This window comes from Oncorhynchus mykiss, chromosome 15 (assembly GCF_013265735.2).
Source record: "Oncorhynchus mykiss isolate Arlee chromosome 15, USDA_OmykA_1.1, whole genome shotgun sequence".
In the NCBI taxonomy this organism is placed as follows: Eukaryota; Metazoa; Chordata; class Actinopteri; order Salmoniformes; family Salmonidae; genus Oncorhynchus; species Oncorhynchus mykiss.
The window spans coordinates 25,745,390-25,770,245 of record NC_048579.1 but is presented as its reverse complement, the minus strand read 5'-3'; the positions used below and the strand labels follow the sequence as shown (position 1 = coordinate 25,770,245).

At 44.0% G+C, this 24,856-nt stretch overlaps 1 protein-coding gene across 2 annotated transcripts; it reads left to right on the top strand.

The window, feature by feature from the left end:
* Nucleotides 1-1,209: 1,209 nt before the first annotated feature.
* Nucleotides 1,210-23,557, top strand: LOC110489879 (ADP-ribosyl cyclase/cyclic ADP-ribose hydrolase 1). 2 transcript variants are annotated; one of them, XM_036944146.1, is made up of 10 exons: nucleotides 1,210-1,855; nucleotides 3,088-3,218; nucleotides 3,328-3,451; nucleotides 20,108-20,234; nucleotides 20,463-20,601; nucleotides 21,166-21,248; nucleotides 21,427-21,500; nucleotides 21,592-21,684; nucleotides 21,995-22,081; nucleotides 23,215-23,557. In XM_036944146.1, exons 2-10 carry the CDS (start codon nucleotides 3,164-3,166, stop codon nucleotides 23,309-23,311), a joined length of 879 nt encoding a protein of 292 aa, XP_036800041.1. In that variant the 5' UTR covers nucleotides 1,210-1,855; nucleotides 3,088-3,163; the 3' UTR covers nucleotides 23,312-23,557. The 2 variants fall into 2 exon arrangements, 1 of the variants encoding a protein (XP_036800041.1); XR_005036073.1 differs by lacking the exons at nucleotides 1,210-1,855; nucleotides 3,088-3,218; nucleotides 3,328-3,451; ... (4 more) ...; nucleotides 21,592-21,684; nucleotides 21,995-22,081 and adding an exon at nucleotides 22,476-23,042.
* Nucleotides 23,558-24,856: the final 1,299 nt, after the last annotated feature.

The window sequence follows — 24,856 nt, the reverse complement described above, 5'->3', positions numbered from 1 at the left end:
CAAAATATCGATGTTTTGCTTTTGCCTTATGGCAAGGTGCTTCATCATGCTGGAAAAGGCATTGTTTGTCACCAAACTGTTCCTGAATGGTTGGGAGAAGTTGCTCTCGGAGGATGTGTTAGTACCATTCTTAATTCATGGCTGTGTTCTTAGGCAAAATTGTGAGTGAGCCCACTCCCTTGGCTAAGAAGCAACCCCACACATGAATGGTCTCAGGATGCTTTACTGTTGGCATGACATAGGACTGATGGTAGCACTCACCTTGTCTTCTCCAGACAAGCTTTTTTCCGGATGCCCCAAACAATCGGAAAGAGGATTCATCAGAGAAAATGACTTTACCCCAGTCCTCAGCAGTCCAATCCCTGTACCTTTTGTAGAATATCAGTCTGTCCCTGATGTTTTTCCTGGAGAGAAGTGGCTCCTTCTTGACACCAGGCCATCCTCCAAAAGTCTTCACCTCACAGTGCGTGCACTCACACCTGCCTGCTGCCATTCCTGAGCAAGCTCTGTACTGGTGGTTCCCCGATCCCGCAATGAATCAACTTTTTAAAATTAATTTTACCTTTATTTAACTAGGCAAGTCAGTTAAGAACAAATTCTTATTTTCAATGACAGCCTGTTCAATAACTGCCTGTTCAGGGGCAGAATGACAGATTTGTACCTTGTCAGCTCGAGGGTTTGAACTTGCAACCTTCCGGTTACTAGTCCAACGCTCTAACCACTAAGCTACCCTGCCACCCCAGGAGGTGGTCCTGGCGCTTGCTGGACTTTCTTGGGCACCCTGAAGCCTTCTTCACAACAATTGAACCGCTCTCCTTGAAATTCTTGATGATCCGAAAAATGGTTGATTTAGGTGCAATCTTACTGGCAGCAATATCCTTGCCTGTGAAGCCCTTTTTGTGCAAAGCAATGATGATGGCATGCGTTTCCTTGCAGGTAACCATGTTTGACAGAGGAAGAACAATGATTCCAAGCACCACCCTCCTTTTGAAGCTTCAAGTCTGTTATTTGAACTTAATCAACATGACAGAGTGATCTCCAGCCTTGTCCTCGTCAACACTCACACATGTGTTAACGAGAGAATCACTGACATGATGTCATCTGGTCCTTATGTGGCAGGGCTGAAATGTAGTGGAAATGTTATTTGGGGATTCAGTTCATTTGCACGGCAAGTAATTGCAATTCATCTGATCACTCTTCATAACATTCTGGAGTGTATGCAAATTTCCATCATACAAACTGAGGTAGCAGACTTTGTGAAAACTCATTTTTGTGTCTTTCTCAAAACTTTTGGCCACGACTGTATGATTGAAACAGAGTACAAGGCTGGGATGGGGATTGAAACCATAACTCGCATACAAACAAGACAATTAACACCATCTCCTGGCCACTAAGTGATACTGCACACACCGTATGTTGATTGGCAATCCACCCCTTTTCCAGCCTTAAAATAAATATAAGTAAATTCAAAAATCTTATCTTTATGTATTCATATGATATATGTGTGCTCGCCCCTGTCCCTGCATATGGTAAGTGTCCTTCCCCAGAGTCCTTTTCCTGCCCTCTGTGTGGAGACAGTAATGAGAGTCATGCGGGCCATCTGTCTGTGGCAAGAAAAGGCCTAGTTTATTCCCTCAGACCAGCTCTATGGGTTGGGATAGGGCTGTGTCTGTCTTGGGAGCCCAGCCCCTCAGGTTTCTTAGTTGCCAAGGGAGGAGGGTAATGTCCACTGCACAACCCCAGGACACTGCTACTGTGCAGGGAGGGACATGAACACCACTCCTACGGACATCCAGATGTTGTGGAGCTAACTGTTCATCAACTCATCAATGTTTGTGTCCCTTCTTATGTAGTGGTAAGCACTTCTTGGTCTTTGGCTGGTTTTTATGTATTCGTTTTTGGACTGAGTGTTTCTATTGAATATGTTTGACATGATTACTGATTTATTACCATGTTATTGTTTCCTGTTGATTTATTCTAATCGTAGGTAAGGTATTTGTGTTGAGTTGGTGAGTTTGAACTGTACTTTACTTCATGAGTGATAAGAAAATGGATGATTGGCTTTTAACAAAAAAAATGACCAAAACAAAAAATATCATTCATCAGTAATGCCTGCCTTATTTTGAGTGTGTGTGCTTGATGGACTGTTTACCCTTACATCTACTGTAAACAGCTGAAAGACAACCACCTTTATGACAGGACACAAAGACAGTGGGAAGAGACAGCCACATTCCCTTAGCTGATTAGATTTAACAGGCAACAAACCCAGTGTGTGTTCTCTTGAGAGTAGTGAGAGACGCAAGGAGCTCTGCCAGCCACTTGTAAACACTGTTACTCTACTAACCCAACTCATAAACCCTATCTCTAACTAAAGTCATACCCTCCGACATACCCTACCAACACCAACTCCTCACTATTACACACACTGACCAGAATCTTACCTGTTTGTATGTCTTTCTGCAAACTTCTAGTGGTTGACCTCTCTCCCATTGCACAAATGTGCTTCCTAGTAGTATAGTGTGAAATTATAATTAGAGTCACATTTGGGATAACACATGGGTTGTCTCTTCCTTTACCTCACACTTGAGGTCACCAAGCATGCAAACACCCACACACAGAGAGAGAGAGAGAGAGAGAGCATGAAATTATAATAACAGTGTCCCCCCTCTTGCACACTGCTGCTATTCGCTGTTTGTTAGTTACCTATGCATAGTCACTTCGCCCCCACCTACATGTGCAGATTACCTCAACTAGCCTGTACCCCTGCACACTGATTCGGTACCGGTGCCCCCTGTATATAGCCTCGTTATTCTTATTGTGTTACTTTTTATTATTACTTTTTATTTTAGCCTACTTGGTAAATATTTTCTTCTTCTTGAACTGCACTGTTGGTTAAGGGCGTGTAAGTAAGCATTTCATGGTAAAGTCTACACTTGTTGTATTCAGGGCATGTCTCAAATAAAGTTTGATTTGATTTGGTCTCTTCATTGACTTCACACTCGTGATGTCAATTGATGTCACCAAGCACGTGCACACACATACACACACGTCGTTACTCTCACTCACTATTTCTTTCTCTATTGACAGTGACAGGGCCTAACTCTGAAAGTAAGAGGGGTCTGGGGCGTACCTTGGAGAGCTCCATCCATGAGCTCTGAACACCATGACCTTTCAGAAGTCTTCGTCAACCTCTAGCATATTCCACATGCTCATATTATGTGAGTTATTTTCAATAGTACCTCCATAACCTGAGTGAAAGAACACCTTTGTAGACATTGATGAATACATTCAAAGAGGTATTGTACTTGTGTTATTTTCTTTCATCAGGGTTTGTCATTGTCCTGTTTTGCACTGATGGTTTGACAGCTGGGATGGGGACGACACCTAACCTGAAACACATTGTGATTGGTCGATGTTACAGCTACATAACACTAGTTTGGCCTAATTCCAGGTAAAGTGTGGGTAAGACATGAAAAAGTAGGCAGTTTGACCGACTTAGTGTCTTGACAAATCAAATGTATTTCTAACATAGAATCCCTTACGGAAAACCACATGATTTCACATGTGGAAAATAACCTGTTTCACATGTGGAAAATAACATGATTTCACATGTGAAAAAGTGTTTGTGGAACATAGGCAAAATAGCCACCTTTTATAATAAAGTATTGCAGGCTAACAATAAAATACAATTGCTTACAGTTGCCAAAGAAAAATCAAATCACATGTATTTATTTAGCCCTTCTTACATCAGCTGATATCGCAAAGTGCTGTACAGAAACCCAGCCTAAAACCCCAAACAGCAAGCAATGCAGGTGTAGAAGCACGGTGGCTAGGGAAAACTCCATAGAAAGGCCAAAACCTAGGAAGAAACCTAGAGAGGAACCAGGCTGTGAGGGGGGGCCAGTCCTCTTCTGGCAGTGTCGGGTGGAGATTATAACAGAACGTGGCCAAGATGTTCAAATGTTCATAAATGACCAGCATGGTCAAATAATAATAATCACAGTAGTTGTCGAGGGTGCAACAAGTCAGCACCTCAGGAGTAAATGTCAGTTGGCTTTTCATAGCCAATCATTAAGAGTATCTCTACCGCTCCTGCTGTTTCTAGAGAGTTGAAAACAGCAGGTCTGGGACAGGTAGCACGTCCGGTGAACAGGTCAGTGTTCCATTGTTACGGTGCGTGAATGAGGACCCAAAAGCGAATTAACATAAACAGAGCTTCTTTAATTACCAAACATAGGTAGGCTCAGACGGACCGGCAGATTCCGACAGGACAAGACAAGGTTACAGCAAACATGACGACAGTCTGGTTCAGGCATGAAACACAACAAACAAGAATCCGACAAGGACAGGAGCAGAAACAGAGAGAGATATAGGGACCTAATCAGAGGGAAAAAGGGAACAGGTGGGAAAAGGGGTGACGAGGTGGTTAGGAGGAGACAAGGCACAGCTGGGGGAAAGAGGGGGAGAAAAGGTAACCTAACAACGACCAGCAGAGGGAGACAGGGTGAAGGGAAAGGACAGAGACAAGACACAACATGACAGTACATGACAGTACCCCCCCACTCACCGAGCGCCTCCTGGCGCACTCGAGGAGGAAACCTGGCGGCAACGGAGGAAATCCTCGATCAGCGCACGGTCCAGCACGTCCCGAGAGGGAACCCAACTCCTCTCCTCAGGACCGTACCCCTCCCAATCTACGAGGTACTGGTGACCACGGCCCCGAGGACGCATGTCCAAAATTCTACGGACCCTGTAGATGGGTGCGCCCTCGACAAGGATGGGGGGGGGGGGGGGGAAGACGAGCGGGGGCGCGAAGGACGGGCTTGATGCAGGAGACATGGAAGACCGGGTGGACGCGACGAAGATATCGCGGAAGAAGAAGTCGAACTGCGACAGGATTAATGACCCGAGAAATACGGAACGGACCAATGAACCGCGGGGTCAACTTGCGAGAAGCCGTCTTAAGGGGAAGGTTCTGAGTGGAGAGCCAAACTCTCTGACCGCGACAATATCTAGGACTCTTAGTTCTACGCTTATTAGCAGCCCTCACAGTCTGCGTCCTATAACGGCAAAGTGCAGACCTGACCCTCTTCCAGGTGCGCTCGCAACGTTGGACAAAAGCCTGAGCGGAGGGGACGCTGGACTCGGCGAACTGAGATGAGAACAGCGGAGGCTGGTACCCGAGGCTACTCTGAAAAGGAGATAGCCCGGTCGCAGACGAAGGAAGCGAGTTGTGGGCGTATTCTGCCCAGGGGAGCTGTTCTGACCAAGACGCAGGGTTGCGAAAAGAAAGACTGCGTAAGATGCGACCAATAGTCTGATTGGCCCGTTCTGCTTGACCGTTAGACTGGGGGTGAAAGCCGGAAGAGAGACTGACGGAAGCCCCAATCAAACGGCAAAACTCCCTCCAAAATTGAGACGTGAATTGCGGACCTCTGTCCGAAACGACGTCTGACGGAAGGCCATGAATTCTGAAAACATTCTCGATGATGATTTGTGCCGTCTCTTTAGCAGAAGGAAGCTTAGCAAGGGGAATGAAATGAGCCGCCTTAGAGAACCTATCGACAACCGTAAGAATAACAGTCTTCCCCGCTGACGAAGGCAGTCCGGTGACAAAATCTAAGGCGATGTGAGACCACGGTCGAGAGGGAATAGGAAGCGGCCTGAGACGGCCGGCAGGAGGAGAGTTACCGGACTTAGTCTGCGCGCAGACCGAACAAGCAGCCACGAAACGACGCGTGTCATGCTCCCGGGTGGGCCACCAAAAACGCTGGCGAATGGAAGCAAGCGTACCCCGAACGCCAGGGTGGCCGGCTAACTTGGCAGAGTGAGCCCACTGAAGAACGGCCAGACGAGTAGGAACGGGAACGAAAAGAAGGTTCCTAGGACAAGCGCGCGGCGACGGAGTGTGAGTGAGCGCTTGCTTTACCTGCCTCTCAATTCCCCAGACAGTCAACCCGACAACACGCCCCTCAGGGAGAATCCCCTCGGGGTCAGTGGAGGCTACTGAAGAACTGAAGAGACGAGACAAAGCATCAGGCTTGGTGTTCTTAGAGCCCGGACGATAAGAAATCACGAACTCGAAACGAGCGAAAAACAGCGCCCAACGCGCCTGACGCGCATTAAGTCGTTTGGCAGAACGGATGTACTCAAGGTTCCTATGGTCAGTCCAAACGACAAAAGGAACGGTCGCCCCCTCCAACCACTGTCGCCATTCGCCTAGGGCTAACCGGATGGCGAGCAGTTCGCGGTTACCCACATCATAGTTACGTTCCGACGGCGACAGGCGATGAGAAAAATACGCGCATGGGTGGACCTTGTCGTCAGAGAGGGAGCGCTGAGAAAGAATGGCTCCCACGCCCACCTCTGACGCGTCAACCTCGACAACGAACTGTCTAGAGACGTCAGGTGTAACAAGGATAGGAGCGGATGTAAAACGATTCTTGAGGAGATCAAAAGCTCCCTGGGCGGAAACGGACCACTTAAAGCACGTCTTGACAGAAGTAAGGGCTGTGAGAGGAGCTGCCACCTGACCGAAATTACGGATGAAACGACGATAGAAGTTCGCGAAGCCGAGAAAGCGCTGCAGCTCGACGCGTGACTTAGGGACGGGCCAATCAATGACAGCTTGGACCTTAGCGGGATCCATCTTAATGCCTTCAGCGGAAATAACAGAACCGAGAAATGTGATGGAGGAGGCATGAAAAGTGCACTTCTCAGCCTTCACAAAAAGACAATTCTCTAAAAGGCGCTGGAGGACACGTCGAACGTGCTGAACATGAATCTGGAGTGACGGTGAAAAAATCAGGATATCGTCAAGGTAAACGAAAACAAAGATGTTCAGCATGTCTCTCAGGACATCATTGACTAATGCCTGAAAGACAGCTGGAGCGTTAGCGAGGCCGAAAGGAAGAACCCAGTATTCAAAGTGCCCTAACGGAGTGTTAAACGCCGTCTTCCACTCGTCCCCCTCCCTGATGCGCACGAGATGGTAAGCGTTACGAAGGTCCAACTTAGTGAAAAACCTGGCTCCCTGCAGGATCTCGAAGGCTGAAGACATAAGAGGAAGCGGATAACGATTCTTCACTGTTATGTCATTCAGCCCTCGATAATCTATGCAGGGGCGCAGAGACCCGTCCTTCTTCTTGACAAAAAAAACCCCCGCTCCGGCGGGAGAGGAGGAGGGGACTATGGTACCGGCTTCAAGAGCTACAGACAAATAATCTTCGAGAGCCTTACGTTCGGGAGCCGACAGAGAGTATAGTCTACCCCGGGGGGGGGGGGTGGTTCCCGGAAGGAGATCAATACTACAATCATACGACCGGTGTGGAGGAAGAGAGGTGGCCCTGGACCGACTGAACACCGTGCGCAGATCGTGATATTCCTCCGGCACCCCTGTCAAATCACCAGGCTCCTCCTGTGAAGAAGAGACAGAGGAAACAGGAGGGATAGCAGACATTAAACATTTCACATGACAAGAGACGTTCCAGGAGAGGATAGAATTACTAGACCAATTAATGGAAGGATTATGACAAACTAGCCAGGGATGGCCCAAAACAACAGGTGTAAAAGGTGAACGAAAAATTAAAAAAGAAATGGTTTCACTATGATTACCAGAAACAGTGAGGGTTAAAGGTAGCGTCTCACGCTGAATCCTGGGGAGAGGACTACCATCCAGGGCGAACAAGGCCGTGGGCTCCTTTAACTGTCTGAGAGGAATGTCATGTTCCCGAGCCCAGGTCTCGTCCATAAAACAGCCCTCCGCCCCAGAGTCTATTAAGGCACTGCAGGAAGCTGACGAACCGGTCCAGCGTAGATGGACCGACAAGGTAGTGCAGGATCTTGAAGGAGAGACAGGAGTAGTAGCGCTCACCAGTAGCCCTCCGCTTACTGATGAGCTCTGGCCTTTTACTGGACATGAAGTGACAAAATGACCAGCGGAACCGCAATAGAGACAGAGGCGGTTGGTGATTCTCCGTTCCCTCTCCTTAGTCGAGATGCGGATACCTCCCAGCTGCATGGGCTCAGCACCCGAGCCGGCAGAGGAAGATGGTAGTGATGCGGAGAGGGGGGCAACGGAGAACGCGAGCTCCTTTCCACGAGCTCGGTGACGAAGATCAACCCGTCGCTCAATGCGAATAGCGAGTTCAATCAAGGAATCCACGCTGGAAGGAACCTCCCGGGAGAGAATCTCATCCTTTACCTCTGCGCGGAGACCCTCCAGAAAACGAGCGAGCAAAGCCGGCTCGTTCCAGCCACTGGAGGCAGCAAGAGTGCGAAACTCAATAGAGTAGTCTGTTATGGATCGATTACCTTGACATAGGGAAGACAGGGCCCTGGAAGCCTCCTCCCCAAAAACAGATCGATCAAAAACCCGTGTCATCTCCTCCTTAAAGTCCTGATACTGGTTAGTACACTCAGCCCTTGTCTCCCAGATTGCCGTGCCCCACTCACGAGCCCGTCCAATAAGGAGAGATATGACGTAGGCGACACGAGCAGTGCTCCTGGAGAAAGTGTAGGGCTGGAGAGAAAACACAATATCACACTGGGTGAGGAACGAGCGGCATTCAGTGGGCTCCCCAGAGTAACACGGCGGGTTATTGATTCTGGGCTCCGGAGATTCGAAAGCCCTGGAAGTGGCCGGTGGATCGAGGCGGAGATGGTGAACCTGTTCTGTGAGGTTGGAGACTTGGGTGGCCAGGGTCTCAACGGCATGTCGAGCAGCAGACAATTCCTGCTCGTGTCTGCCTAGCATCGCTCCCTGGATCCCGACGGCTGAGTGGAGAGGATCCGAAGTCGCTGGGTCCATTCTTGGTCGGATTCTTCTGTTACGGTGCGTGAATGAGGACCCAAAAGCGAATTAACATAAACAGAGCTTCTTTAATTACCAAACATAGGTAGGCTCAGACGGACCGGCAGATTCCGACAGGACAAGACAAGGTTACAGCAAACATGACGACAGTCTGGTTCAGGCATGAAACACAACAAACAAGAATCCGACAAGGACAGGAGCAGAAACAGAGAGAGATATAGGGACCTAATCAGAGGGAAAAAGGGAACAGGTGGGAAAAGGGGTGACGAGGTGGTTAGGAGGAGACAAGGCACAGCTGGGGGAAAGAGGGGGAGAAAAGGTAACCTAACAACGACCAGCAGAGGGAGACAGGGTGAAGGGAAAGGACAGAGACAAGACACAACATGACAGTACATGACATCCATAGCCGCAGGCAGAACAGTTGAAACTGGAGCAGCAGCACGGCCAGGTGGACTGGGGACAGCAAGGAGTCATCATGCCAGGTTGTCCTGAGGCATGGTCCTAGGGCTCAGGTCCTCCGAGAGAGAGAGAAAGAAAGAAAACAATTTGAAAGCACACACTTACTTTACCAGTAGAAATACTTTTTTGTTGTTGTTGATATTTTCAGCTTTAAGTGAATTCATACTTTCTCATCTTTTGGACCCAGTCATTCGTTCGCTTAGTTTGATATTTATGGACGCGACCCAGCCATTCGTTTTATATGTTCCATGGCAACGTTCTTATCCCTTGCTTGTTAGCTAGCCAGCTAGCTACGGCTAACACAGTCACAACCTTTGCAGGTAGAGTAACAGCAAAGTAGCTGTTTTCTGTTGACATTCATTTGGGTACATCCATAACAATGATAACAATGGCTGATTTTGCCAGGCATAGGTAGAAAAGTTTTCCTTCTCGTCAGAACACTCAACACTTCATAATGAGGAGATCACATTGTATATCCAACACTAGGCTAGAAATTTAAACAATTGTTTGTTGCTAGCAAACCTGCCTATATGACAGCCAAATTAAAAAATATCAGTTGCTGATAACAGCTGATCAAACTAGAAACATGGAAGTACTTTACAGCATAGCGCCACTTGCGTCATGACTGCAACAGTAGGGACCAGATACATTCTTGTTCATCACTCACCACGTTAAGTCATCAGACGCTCTCCCCCAAAAAATATGTCTCTGCAAAAACAAATCAATGAAAGTCTCCTAGCAAAGTTTGTTCCTCGTAGGACCTGCATTTACAATGTATCTTATTCCGTTTTCTGTGGTTGTTGGTTTAGCATTCTGTAACTTTTTAGCAAGTACGGTCTGCATGTGTAGGCGCTTATTGCATCATGATTGCAAGGTGCCCCGATATATTTTCGAACTTTCCAGGTACAGTGCCTTGCGAAAGTATTCGGCCCCCTTGAACTTTGCGACCTTTTGCCACATTTCAGGCTTCAAACATAAAGATATACAACTGTTTTTTTTTGTTGTGAAGAATCAACAACAAGTGGGACACAATCATGAAGTGGAACAACATTTATTGGATATTTCAAACTTTTTTAACAAATCAAAAACTGAAAAATTGGGCATGCAAAATTATTCAGCCCCATTAAGTTAATACTTTGTAGCGCCACCTTTTGCTGCGATTACAGCTGTAAGTCGCTTGGGGTATGTCTCTATCAGTTTTGCACATCGAGAGACTGACATTTTTTCCCATTCCTCCTTGCAAAACAGCTCGAGCTCAGTGAGGTTGGATGGAGAGCATTTGTGAACAGCAGTTTTCAGTTCTTTCCACAGATTCTCGATTGGATTCAGGTCTGGACTTTGACTTGGCCATTCTAACCTGGATATGTTTATTTTTGAACCATTCCATTGTAGATTTTGCTTTATGTTTTGGATCATTGTCTTGTTGGAAGACAAATCTCCGTCCCAGTCTCAGGTCTTTTGCAGACTCCATCAGGTTTTCTTCCAGAATGGTCCTGTATTAGCTCCATCCATCTTCCCATCAATTTTAACCATCTTCCCTGTCCCTGCTGAAGAAAAGCAGGCCCAAACCATGATGCTGCCACCACCATGTTTGACAGTGGAGATGGTGTGTTCAGGGTGATGAGCTGTGTTGCTTTTACGCCAAACATAACGTTTTGTATTGTTGCCAAAAAGTTCAATTTTGGTTTCATCTGACCAGAGCACCTTCTTCCACATGTTTGGTGTGTCTCCCAGGTGGCTTGTGGCAAACTTTAAATGACACTTTTTATGGATATCTTTAAGAAATGGCTTTCTTCTTGCCACTCTTCCATAAAGGCCAGATTTGTGCAATATACGACTGATTGTTGTCCTATGGACAGAGTCTCCCACCTCAGCTGTAGATCTCTGCAGTTCATCCAGAGTGATCATGGGCCTCTTGGCTGCATCTCTGATCAGTCTTCTCCTTGTATGAGCTGAAAGTTTAGAGGGACGGCCAGGTCTTGGTAGATTTGCAGTGGTCTGATACTCCTTCCATTTCAATATTATTGCTTGCACAGTGCTCCTTGGGATGTTTAAAGCTTGGGAAATCTTTTTGTATCCAAATCCGGCTTTAAACTTCTTCACAACCGTATCTCGGACCTGCCTGGTGTGTTCCTTGTTCTTCATGATGCTCTCTGCGCTTTTAACAGACCTCTGAGACTATCACAGTGCAGGTGCATTTATACGGAGACTTGATTACACACAGGTGGATTGTATTTATCATCATTAGTCATTTAGGTCAACATTGGATCATTCAGAGATCCTCACTGAACTTCTGGAGAGAGTTTGCTGCACTGAAAGTAAATGGGGCTGAATAATTTTGCACGCCCAATTTTTCAGTTTTTGATTTGTTAAAAAAGTTTGAAATATCCAATAAATGTCGTTCCACTTCATGATTGTGTCCCACTTGTTGTTGATTCTTCACAAAAAAATACAGTTTTATATCTTTATGTTTGAAGCCTGAAATGTGGCAAAAGGTCGCAAAGTTCAAGGGGGCCGAATACTTTCGCAAGGCACTGTATCTGGTTTTAATGTCCATTCTAGAATTCCCTTTTAACCAATCAGAAACGAGTATTCAATAATGCTGTGGTATGTTTCATTATAAACTGGGTGGTTCGAGCCCTGAATGCTGATTGGCTGACAGCCATGGTATATCAGACTGTATACCATGGGTATGACAAAACATTTATTTTTACTGCTCTAATTACATTGGTAACCATTTTATAATAGCAATATGGCACCTTGGGGGTTTGTGGTATATGGCCAATATACCATGGCTAAGGGCTGTATCCAGGCACTCTGCGTTGCGTCGTGCTAAGAACAGCACATACCACACCCCCTTGTGCCTAATTGCTTAATTATAAACTGAGTGGTTCGAGCCCTGAATGTTGATTGGCTGACAGCCATAGTATATCAGATCGTATACCACTGGTATTACAAAACATGTATTTTTACTGCTCTAATTACGTTGGTGGGCAGTTTATAATAGCAATAAGGCACCTTGGGGGTGTGTGATATATGGCCAATATCACACAGCTACGGGCTGTGTCCAGGCACTCTGTGTGTGTGTTTGCCTGTGTCATGAACGCTGAGTGCAAACTGCTTCAGTATATTCATTTAATTGACCCTTCATTTTCATTGGAATGATCACAACGGTGCAATGCAAGTGCTCATAAAACATAAAAGTTTCACTGTACCTCCATTACTGAGTAAGAAATGGGGTTCACAGTCACAGTCAATACATCCTTCGCGTGTGGGTTTTCGTCAACCTCTAGCAATGAGCCTTCAAAGTACTTCCTGTTTCGGTACGGAGTTATGGTGGTTACTCTTATGACTCTATCAAAGCAGGCAAACTTTGAAGCAAGTCTGAAAACATGGTTACAGTAGCTAAAAGAAGTGTGCAATACGTACAAACGTACAATGAAGGACAATAACCTCAACCTCAAACCAGACGTCAATTTGTTAAAAGGACATGTCATCTCGCCACCTTCCACTCCGATGTAATTATACCGCGAATCAATCACATCAGTGGCCATGCAAAACAAACACAAAGCACCTACCATTTCACGAATGCATATATACAGTTGAAGTCGGAAGTTTACATACAGCTTAGCCAAATGCATATAAACTCAGGGTTTCACAATTCTTGACATTTAATCCGAGTAAAAATTGCCTGTCTTAGGTCAGTTAAGATCATCACTTTATTTTAAGAATGTATAGCAGAGAGATTGATTTATTTCAGCTTTTATTTCTTTCATCACATTCCCAGTGGGTCAGAAGTTCACATACACCCAATTAGTATTTGGTAGCATTGCCTTTAAATTGTTTAACCTGGGTCAAATGTTTCGGGTAGCCTTCCACAAGCTTCCCACAATAAGTTGGGTGAATTTTGGCCCATTCCTTCTGACAGAGCTGGTGTAACTGAGTCAGATTTGTAGGTCTTCTTGCTCACACACGCTTTTTCAGTTCTGCCCACAAATGTTCTATAGGATTGAGGTCAGGGCTTTGTGATGGCCACTCCAATACCTTGACTTTGTTGTCCTTAAGTCATTTTGCCACAACTTTGGAAGTATGTTTGGGGTCATTGTCCATTTGGAAGACCCACTTGCGACCAAGCTTCAACTTCCTGACTGAAGTCTTGAGATGTTGCTTCAATATATCCACATAATTTTCCTGCCTCATGATGCCATCTATTTTGTGAAGTGCACCAGTCCCTCCTGCAGCAAAGCACCCCCACACATGATGCTGCCAACCCCGTGCTTCCCTGTTGGGATGATGTTCTTCGGTTTGCAAGCTTCCCCCTTTTACCTCCAAACATAACGGTGGTCATTAGGGCCAAACAGTTCTATTTTTGCTTCATCAGACCAGAGGACATTTTCCCAAGAAGTACAATCTTTGTCCCCATGTGCAGTTGCAAACCATAGTCTGGCTTTTTATGGCGGTTTTGGAGCAGTGGCTTCGTCCTTGCTGAGCGGCCTTTCAGGTTATGTCAATATTGTACTCGTTTCACTGTTGATATTGTCACGCCCTGACCTTAGAGAGCCTTTTTTATTCTCTATTTGGTTAGGTCAGGGTGTGACTTGGGTGGGCAAATATATGTTTCTATTTCTTTGTTGGCCTAGTATGGATCCCAATCAGAGGCAGCTGTTTATCGTTGTCTCTGATTGGGGATCATACTTAGGCAGCCCTTTCCCCCCTTCAGTTGTGGGATCTTGATTTTGTTAGTTGCTCTGCAGAACTTTACCCTCGTTTTTGTATTTTGTTGGATTTTTGGTGTTCATTTTAAACAAAAATACAGTTGTTCGCCAACCACGTTGCACCTTGGTATCATTCCAACAATAGGTGTAACAGATATAGATACTTTTGTACCTGTTTCTTCCAGCATCCTCACAAGGTCCTTTGCTGTTGTTCTGGGATTGATTTGCACTTTTTGCTCCAAAGTACGTTCATCTCTAGGAGACCGAACATGTCTCCTTTCTGAGCGGTATGACGGCTGCGTGGTCCCGTGGTGTTTATACTTGCGTACTATTGTTTGTACAGATGAACGTGGTACCTTCAGGCGTTTGAAAATTGCTCCCAAGGATGAACCAGACTTGTGGAAGTCTACAATTTTTTTTCTGAGGTTTGGCTGATTTCTTTTGATTTTACCATGATGTCAAGCAAAGAGAAACCGAGTTTGAAGGTAGGCCTTGAAATACAGGTACACCTCCAATTGACTCAAATGACTCAAATGATGTCAATTAGCCTATCAGAAGCTTCTAAAGCCATGACATCCTTTTCTGGAATTTTCCAAGCTGTTTAAAGGCACAGTCAACTTAGTGTATGTAAACTTATGACCCACTGGAATTGTGATACAGTGAATTATAAGTGAAATAATCCGTCTGTGAACAATTTTTGGAATAATTACTTCTGTAAGTAGATGTCCTAACCGACTTGCCAAAATTATAGTTTGTTAAAAATACATTTGTGGAGTGGTTGAAAAACTAGTTTTAATGGCCCACCATGTCTGTCATAGCCTCACAGGCAGAGAGAGAGGGCTGTATTGGAGAAGCGTGAGTGATGTCTCTGTACTTGTTGAGAACGAATATGTCACAGCTAAGATGAATGCACTCCCTCCTGTTAGAGAGTGATGGGTTAGCAACATAATGCGTGAGACTTAATGAGGAATTACAACACTGCTACATCTAGCACCCTTTTGGACACTGCGATCCATCCATTTCCTCGAATCATAAATCTAATCAGGGCGTGAAAACAGAGGTAACCGATGTCTTCGATCATAAAAGTTTAAAGGAGGCAGTGTAATTGGTAGTGCATCATAAAGCTTTGGGCTCTGCACGACTTCCTGTGACAGATAATCCCTCATTATACTCCCTTTCTCTGGGAGTTGGACTGTGCGTGCGCGCCCTTGGGCCTTATTGCTTAAATAACTTGTAGAAAATACACTTTATGACACTGTCATGAAGTATTATGACCATCCTGTGTCGTTTTACTTGATTCTGTCAAGAATTATGACCACCATAATCATATAAGCCAGATAGGCCTATCACGAGCATGGCCATATGTCAGTCATCACTCAAAGATAGTGTCTTGTCCTGCTCCTGAAATTTGCTCCTGCATTCATCCCAGTCATCAGCAACAGAGCATTGGGGTACAGTAGGTACATGTCTGACATCAATGTGTGCACAATTACAATAATTTAATATGGTACATTTCAGAAAATGTTATATAACTTACACATTAAGTTTTCAAGTAGGCTATGGTGTAATCTGCAATGCTTCACCTTGTGTGGTAGGTCTTGTGGGATTTGACACTCTTATGTAGGTGTCATAACCAGCCTTAAAATAATACATGTCACAACAGGCCTAAATATGTGTCACGACAGTGTTATGACTGTATATTGACAGGTTAGTCAGTTGTACAACTGAATGTATTCAAATAAAATGTGTCTGAATCAGAGAGGTGTGGGGGGGCTGCCTTATAGTACAGCAGAGCTCGTGTCCGACTCCAGACCCCCCCCCCCCAACTGAATAGATAAGAGCATATCATGGGCGCACTGATTACAAAACAGAGCTGAGCTCTCTCCATGCAGAGTGGGAGCCGTTTATAAATATCTCATGTTTTTTTCTCTCCCCTACCTCAATCACATTATCATTTAAATCAATATTGAAAAAATTGTTTAATAGTTTTTTATTGCAACAACACAAATTCTTCCACTTTGTCCATCACAACCAGGGATTTGTGCAGCACCTCCATTACATGTATAATTGGATAGGGGGGCGCTGGAGGTCAGGGTCACCCCAGATAGCATATGAACAAGTCATAAGCAATGGCAAAATGTGTAGAATTGAAGGAAATTAGCTTTAATGGTCGCTTTTTGGGCACAAAAAACAGTCCTCATGCACGCCACGACCGACGTAGGTAGTTCGTTAGCTAAGATAGCTACTTGTAGCTAGCCAGTTTCTCCTCCAGTGTGTGTTGAGGTCATTTCACAGGATTTGGTTTTGGATGAAGATGAAAGCTTGAGAGATCGGTAAGAAATTGCACTTCTGTAGCCAAATATCTTATTCATACCTTTTTTAAGCATTAAATGACCTGGTATGATGGTGCATTGATCAGTTATACAGTTTAAAGCCATTATTATTTTTGGGGGGGCAAAAGTAGACCTTTAAAGTAACTGTCCAGTGTTTCCCGATTTCTATTAAATTTGACCTACAATTAATTAATCCTTAATATAAGTGAAATTGTTTTACCTCCACATTTTTTTTAATTATGTATGTTAAAAAGTAACTTTTCTGTGTTGGAATGCTGTGGGCATACCACAACAACAGAATGGTGAGGGTGTATACCGGTCATTAAATATATTAATGCAAGTAGACCACTGATAGGCCAGCTCATCCTCCTCAGGAGGATGACATCATCCTCTATGAGGAAATAGCAAGCAGTTTTTAAATGGTCTGTTTGAGATGGGTTTTTTTATCTCGAATGTATGCTTTGGCCACAAATGCGAAAAAAGGGTAAGTCATTATTTGGGTGTGAGTTAACAGAATATTAACTTTTAAAAGTTAGATTTTCACTGGACAGTCACTTTAAAACTGCAATATTTTCTCATCCTCATGGCAAAATGTGAAGAATAATATGAGATCAGCATTAAAACAGCAAATTTCAATCTCTGCCCATTGTCAAAATGTGTAGAATTGCATGGAATTAGCTTAAACACTGCACATTTCTCTTTCACTCATAACATTTTTAGAATAACATTTTAAAACGGAAAATGTATCTTTCTGTGGTTGGGGGTCTTCCACTTATCCTTCCACTTATTTTCAAAATACCCCTTCATATACCCCTCAAAATACCAATCAACAAAGGCATAATAAGGGTAGAATTGCAGGAAATGTCTTTTTTTTTTTTTTAAAGGACCCTCGGTCCCCCCGTTTACAGTTTGCCCTCCCATTGTACTTACAAGGTAGTGAACTGTACCGAGAAAAAGGTACTGCAGAAAAGATTGTCCTTCTGGAAGGTTCTCCCATATCCACATAGGAACTCTGGAGCTCTGTCAGAGTGACCACCGGGTTCTTGCTCACCTCCCTGACCAAGGCCCTTCTCCCTCGGTTGCTCACTTTGGCCAGGTGGCCAGCTCCAGGAGGAGTCTTGGTGATTACAAACTTCTTCCATTTAAGAATGATGGAGGCCACTGTGTTCTTGGGGACCTTCAATGCTGCAGAAATGTTTTGGTACCCTTCCCCAGATCTGTGCCTCAACCCAATCCTGTCTGGCTGTAATCTCTGCCACATGTGCTTTAAAAAAGTGTGGAGTAAATGGTCTGAAAACTTATGTAAATGTGATATTTAAAAAAAAATGTATATATATATATATATATATATATATATATATATATATATATATATATATATATGTATATATATATATATATATGTATATATATATATATATGTATATATATAGATATATATATATATATATATATATACACACACATTTGCAAATATTGGTGGAATGGAAGGACATGCAGCAGGACATTTCAGGTTGCTAGCGACCAAGAGGTTTTAATTAAGTTCAAATCCTAGTTAAGGCTGTGTCCCAAGTGTGGTCACAGTTCAAAATAAAACAATGTTTTTTACACTAATTGAAATCAGAATAGAGCAGCATAATGTAATTTTATAGAAATTAGACATTCAAAATATTGTACATACTTTTGGAAAAGTGCAAAAATGTATTCTAGGCCATATGTACAGCCAATCTCCATTATGTCCACAGACCTGGTGACGCAGCAGGTACTTCAGGTTGCAACCAAAAAGTTGTGCAGTTAAGTCCCAAGTAATCAAGAGGACCATGACACGTATGTTTTAAAAATGTTCTTGGGGATGGCCCAGGAACAAACCAGAATCTAACTAAAACCTGCACGGGACTATGACTGTTTAAATTGAATTAATGGAAATTAAGCATTTTAAAGTAAAATATTCTCAATGGCATTTAACACCTGGGTTATCACATGTGTTCAAATGTCATGTGTAGTTTCATGTCATCACATGTTTTTTGCATCCCCATGTTGTCCATTTATTTCACATGAGATCATGTTGTGACATGTTATCACATTAAAGTCACATAAAATCACATGAGATCATGTGATTACGTGAATTTCGTGTGTTTTTTTTGTAAGGGATCTTATTTCATTATATGCAACATGCTCTCAACATGACATATTTTTAAAAAATGTTATCTATGATTAGATATACAGTACCAGTCAAAAGTTTGGACACACCTACTCATTCAAGGGTTTTCTTTATTTGTACTATTTTCTACATGGTAGAATAATATTGAAGACATCAAAACTATAAAAACACATATGGAATCATGTAGTATCCAAACAAATCAATTTTAGATTATTCAAAGTACCAGCTTCACCTAGATTCTTCTCAACCAGCTTCACCTGGAATGCTTTTCCAATAGTCTTGAAGGAGTTCCAACATATGCTGAGCTGCTTTTCCTTCACTCTGCGGTCCAACTCATCCCAAACCTTCTCAATTGGGTTGAGGTCAGGTGATTGTGGAGGCCAGGTCATCTGATGCAGCACTCCATCACAATCCTTCTTGGTCAATTAGCCCTTACACAGCCTGGAGGTATTTTGAGTCATTGTCCTGTTGAAAAACAAATGATAGTCCCACTAAGTGCCAACCAGATGGGATGGCATATCACTGCAGAACACTGTGTGCTTTAATTGTAAATATATCACTGACAGTGTCACCAGCAAAGAACCTCCACACCATCACACTTCCTATTCCATGCTTCACGGTGGGAACCTCACATGCAGAGATAATCCGTTCACCTACTCCGTGTCTCAGAAAGACAAGGCAGTTGGAACCAAAAATCTCAAATTTGGACTCATCAGACCGAAGGACAGATTTCCACCGGTCTAATGTCCATTGCTCGTGTTTCTTGGCCCAAGCAAGTCTCTTCTTATTATTGGTATCCTTTAGCAGTGGTTTCTTTGCATCAATTCGACCACGAGGGCCTGATTGATGCAGTCTCCTCGGAACAGTTGATGTTGAGAGGTGTCTGTTACTTGAACTCTGTGAAGCATTTATTTGGGCTGCAATCTAAAGTGCAGTTAACTCAAACAAACTTATCCTCTGCAGCAGAGGTAATTCTGGGTCTTCCTTTCCTGTGGCGGTCCTCATGCGAGTCAGTTTCATCATTGAGCTTGATGTTTTTTGTGACTGCACTTGAAGAAACTTTAAAGATCCTGGAATTTTATGGCTTGACTGACCTTCATGTCTTAAGTAATGATTGGCTGTCATTTCACATTGATTATTTGAGCTGTTCTTGCCATAATATGAACTTGGTCTTTTACCAAATAGGGCTATATTCTGTATACCACCCCTACCTTGTCACAACACAACTCAGCTCAAAAGCATTCAAAAGGAAATAAATTCCACAAATGAACTTTTAACAAGGCAGATCTGTTAATTGAAATGCATTCCAGGTGATTACCTCATGAAGCTGGTTGAGAGAATTCCATGAGTGTGCAAAGTTGTCATCAAGGCAAAGGGTGGCTACTTTGAAGACTCTCAAATATTAAACATATTTTGATTTGTTTAACACTTTTTTGGTTACTACATGATTTCATATGTGTTATTTCATGGTACATGATTCCATATGTGTTATTTCATAGTTTTGATGTCTTCGCTATTATTCTACAATGTAGAAAATAGTAAAAATAAAGGAAAACCCTGGAATGAGTAGGTGTGTCCAAACTTTTGACTGGCACTGTAGGTAAAAGTGCTGTGTGTGTTACTGTAGATATGACTGTGAGGAGATCTGGAGGGAGTTTGAGGAGGCTGTAATGAGGAAGTCTCGCTGTAACGTGAAGGTTAAGGACTACAAAAGGATGTTCCATGCCACACCACAGACTCTGACATGTGGTAAGGTGAGTATCACCATGGCAGCTCTGGATTCTTATCCGAGACAGGTGGGACTTGATCCTAGATCAGCATTCCTACCCTGTGACAATTTATGAGTACGGGCCCTGAATCCTCTGAGGATGTAACTGACTGTGTTGTGTTTTTGAGTATCTTTGATTTCTTGAGTATCTAATGTATGATTCCTCTGAGATCTAGTATCTGGTTTGTGCTTGTTGCCCTCGTGGTTTTTGTAGTTGCTGTTCTGGAGTAAGACCAGGGAGCTGATACACAGCTATGCAGCTGCAACACGTCGTTTTTGGACCCTGGAGGACACGCTGGTGGGATACATGTTCAATGACCTCATCTGGTGCGGACAGGAAGAGAAAGACAGAGGTAGGATTCATCATGATCTGAGAGAGCAAGAGCGAGAGAGAGAGAGAGAGAGAGAGAGAGAGAGAGAGAGAGAGAGAGAGAGAGAGAGAGAGAGTTATGATTCCCCTCTTCACATTGTTCCCAAAAGAACTGAAGGAACAGTTGTTCCAGTGGGCGCCAAGCCATCACTCCAAAGCTCCTGATTTGGAGAGAGGTCACAATTATGACAGGCTGGGGCTCTGTGGTTGACCACAGATGTAATGTTTGGGTCAGTGCTTACAGGAAGTTTAACAGAGTGGGGGATATCGCACACATAGGGTGTTATGTGGCGCAGCTGTACCACAACACCATGTGTTACACCCCCATCTTTGTGGTAAACTCTTCCAATTTTGCACCGGAGAGATCCCCCCCCCCCCCCTGCTCTGCACATGAATCAAACAAGGAGAATGACTTTGCTTTTTTTTTTTGAAGGATAATGTAATCTTCACAGCAGATGTCATTGACTTTGTCTCTGTGGTGGTTGTTCTATGTAAAAAATGGCTGTCTCTCTCTTATGAAGCTCCTTCATGTGTTTCTCTTTGTTAGGCTTTGATTTCAACTCTTGCCCAGACTGGTCAACGTGTGTTCACCATCCTGTCTATTCCTTGTGGAGACAAGCCTCACAAAACGTAAGCTCACTCACAAAATGGTAGCCTAAATGACATGAATGCCACTAATCTCACGGCAATATTTTTGTAGTAGGGATATGCCTTGTGATTTTGTGATACTGGGTGACTGCATGACATGTCTACTGTATATTGTGGACTATGTCTGGCTATGATGGCCTCATCTCTGTATTTTTGCCAGTTTGCTGCAGCGGCATGTGGCAACATCACAGTGCTGCTCAATGGATCCATAGAGAATGCTTTCAACAGGAAAAGGTAAGGCAAAGACATGACAGCCACTGACAGTACATAGTGGTCTAACAGGGGTAGTGATTGTTTCACTCTGGTCCTTTTCATCTTGTTCTAGCATGTTTGGGGGTGTGGAGCTGGACAGCCTGAACCCCAGAATGGTGGATCATGTCAACATCAAGGTGGTGGCCAACCTGGAGGGACCCTTCATGTGAGAATGACTGGGAATGCGTCCCAAATAGCACTCTATTCCCTACATAGAGCCCGTTGGGCCCTGGTCAAGAGTAATGCACCACATTGGGAATAGGGTGCCATTTGGAACGAACCCTAGGTAAACACCCAAGTTACGAACTGGGCATATCTTTCAATATCAACACAAAATAAGTTTATCTATGCAAATGTCATGCAAATGATGTTATTGTCAAGTTGCATCAGATACAAACGGTTTGTCTACAATACACCAACCTTTAGAAATACTGTATGTTATGTACTTTATGTATCCTCGTTCTCTCCTCCTTTAGAGAATCCTGCACTCAGGGTTCCATTGTGGATTTGATCAATGTCCTACAGACCAGAGGGTTCCGCTGGACCTGCACAGACAGTGACCTGTAAGTCACATCACCTATACATCACTTCTTCCTTCACTAAAACACAATTTGTTTTGAACATTTCAGTAACTTTCTAGTTTTCGGTATGCTTGCTGAAAACTAGAATGCTTGCTGAAAGCAAAGCAAACTTTTGACACTGTTCATACTTATTATTATTATTATTTGCCATCTGCTGGAACCTCTAGCGCCAAAACCGTAAAAGCTACCAACACCAAAGCAATTTTAAACGTCCAGACTACCACCGATTGTCATGTGTGCTCCCTGTCTGGCCTCTAGGTCACCAGGCTGCTCATTATGGCCACACCTGTCACGCGCATCAGCACATAATGACACTCACCTGGACTCAATCACTTCCCTGATTACCTGCTCTATATATGTCACTCCCTTTGGCTCCTTCCCCAGGTGTCGTTGTTTCTGTTTCAGTTTCATGTCTGTGCGTTGTTTGTGTTTCTTGTTTTGTATTATGTTTAGTTCGTTTATTAAATTGTTCACTCCCTGAACTTGCTTTCCGACTCCCAGCGCACACGTTACAGAATGACGCCTCACCAAAGGGAAGCATCAGAGAGTTTTTTTAGTTTTTGTGTTGAGGTGATGTCTGGTCCGGGAGTCAGAACCGGCGTTACCTGGGAGGCCTCAGCCGGTTTGTAGGATTCCCATAACTCGGCGGGTTCGACGGGTTCCCCTGCCTTTGCTGGCTCGACGGGTTTCCATACCCCAGTGGGATCGACAGGCTGTGGTGCCTCAGCGGGTTCGATAGACTCCTATGCCTCAGCGGGCTCGATAGGCTCCCATGCCTCAGCTAGGTGAACAGGTTCCCGTGCCTCGACGAAGGCAGCCAGGGAGGCCTCAGCCGGCTCATCAGGTTTCTTGCGCCTCAGAAGAGGCGACCGGTCCGCTCCTGATCCCTGGGATCGTCCCTGTGGTTGGCGTCCTGCGGCTAGAGCCTCACGCCGGGGTGGGGGTAATGTCACGTATGCTCTCTCCAGTGCTTTAGGTCGCCATGCTCCCGTGCCTCTGCGGGATCGACAGAGTAACAGAGTTTCTGGAAAACTTGGGAATTTTGGGAAAGTGAACAGAACCCTAAACACGGTAGAGTGCACATTGTTATTTTGAATCTTCATGTCTCCTCACAGAACTCTGATGATCCTCCAGTGCATCCAGAACCCTCAACAGTTCTCCTGCCTGCCCTGTGCTAACAGCCTACTGCACAGACAGAGGCCACATCTATAGATGGGTTACATCCACCCTAAAAATATTACCCCCATAGTAGGCTGTCACTTTTCAGTGCATTATACTCTATCCAAGTTGTCTTTAGATATACACACATTTTGCTGTTTGTTTACCATGTCTGTTGATTTTAACTGAAATAAAGACAGATTCATTATATTTATGTGATAATGACATCATCAAAACTGCTCTGTGATTGGTCCTTTCATAATGACATCATCATAGCCCTGCTCTCTGATTGGTCCCTAATCTTGTTTACTTATCAAACCCAGTTATTAGTCTATGTACTTTGACAATCAAGTTCTATTTTATCATGTATTCCAAAACCACTTGTTCACCTGTAAAACTGTGTACACCCAGCTCAGGGCAGACTTGGGATTTGTGCACACCAAACGATCACATTCACATTGATAAATACACATCTTTGCGTGAAAATGACCACAAGGCTATTTTACAGTCGGATTAGATTGTACAGTTGGTTGCTAAACGTGGGACAGACAAAGATTTTCCTCCGAGTTGGGCCTCTCGCTTCCTCTTACTCTCTGGGTTAGGTCAACGCTGATTGGCTATTACACTTTTTTTTTATCAAGGAATGCCAAATGCTGCTGGCTCCCCTTGCATTCAATGCTACAGGTGTCAACAATGTCATACTATTTTTCACCAGACAGCATCAGATGGGCTACACATACAGAGAGGGGTGTTGTTTTTATGAAACAGACACGAATGATACATTTTATATGATTTATTTTTTAATTATTGAAACATTTTTGGGGGAAGCCTGGCTTCCCTTGGCATCCATGAATACACACCACTGGCTTAATATTAAAGATTCAGACTTTTCTTGACAAATACCTCTTCGAGGAACATGCCAAAATGATAGAAATATCATATTCTAAATCAGCTGACGATAGCGAACAAGTTACACCCCTTGTTTTTGCTGTTCATTTTCGTAAAAAACAAGGTCAGGGTACTTAGTGGAAGCCGGCTAGTGATGGCTATTTAACAGTGTGATGGCCTTGATATAGAAGCCAGCTTTGTTGTACCTGTACTGACCTCGCCTTCTGGATGATAACGGGGTGAACAGGCCATGGCTCGGGTGGTTGATGTCCTTGATGGTCTTTTTGGCCTGAATACTGCCAACTGTTATTGATTCAGGGGCGTCCTCTGTACAATCTACGGCAATTAGTTAATATTTTATGATTTTGGTTATTTTCTATGAATGCAAATGGGCTTTAAATACAAAATTCTTCCTTAAAACTCCAATAGCTTCCACCCCATATTACTTTCGTTAATACAACCAACTATTGGTTCAGGGACCTCTTCCCTTACCATTAATGCAGAGAGAAAGAAAATAGAAAAATTATAGAAAAGTAAAACATGTCAAAATAAAAGTTATAATAAATACAATAATGAGTAACGATAACTTGGCTATATACAAGTGCTACCAGTACCGAGTCGATGTGCAGGTGTACGAGGCAATTCATTGTCGGCTCCAATTATGTTGTCCTGAGTTGTAGCTGGTGACCCTGTCAACGCTCACCTCATGCG

Bases quoted from the DNA above. Each gene is read 5' to 3' on its own strand.
- LOC110489879 (XM_036944146.1), top strand. From the start codon at position 3,164: ATGACCTTTCAGAAGTCTTCGTCAACCTCTAGCATATTCCACATGCTC. The intron at 3,219-3,327 runs GTGAGTTATTTT...TTCTTTCATCAG, and splicing joins ATTCCACATGCTCATATTAT to GGTTTGTCATTGTCCTGTTT. The intron at 21,501-21,591 runs GTAAGGCAAAGA...ATCTTGTTCTAG, and splicing joins AATGCTTTCAACAGGAAAAG to CATGTTTGGGGGTGTGGAGC.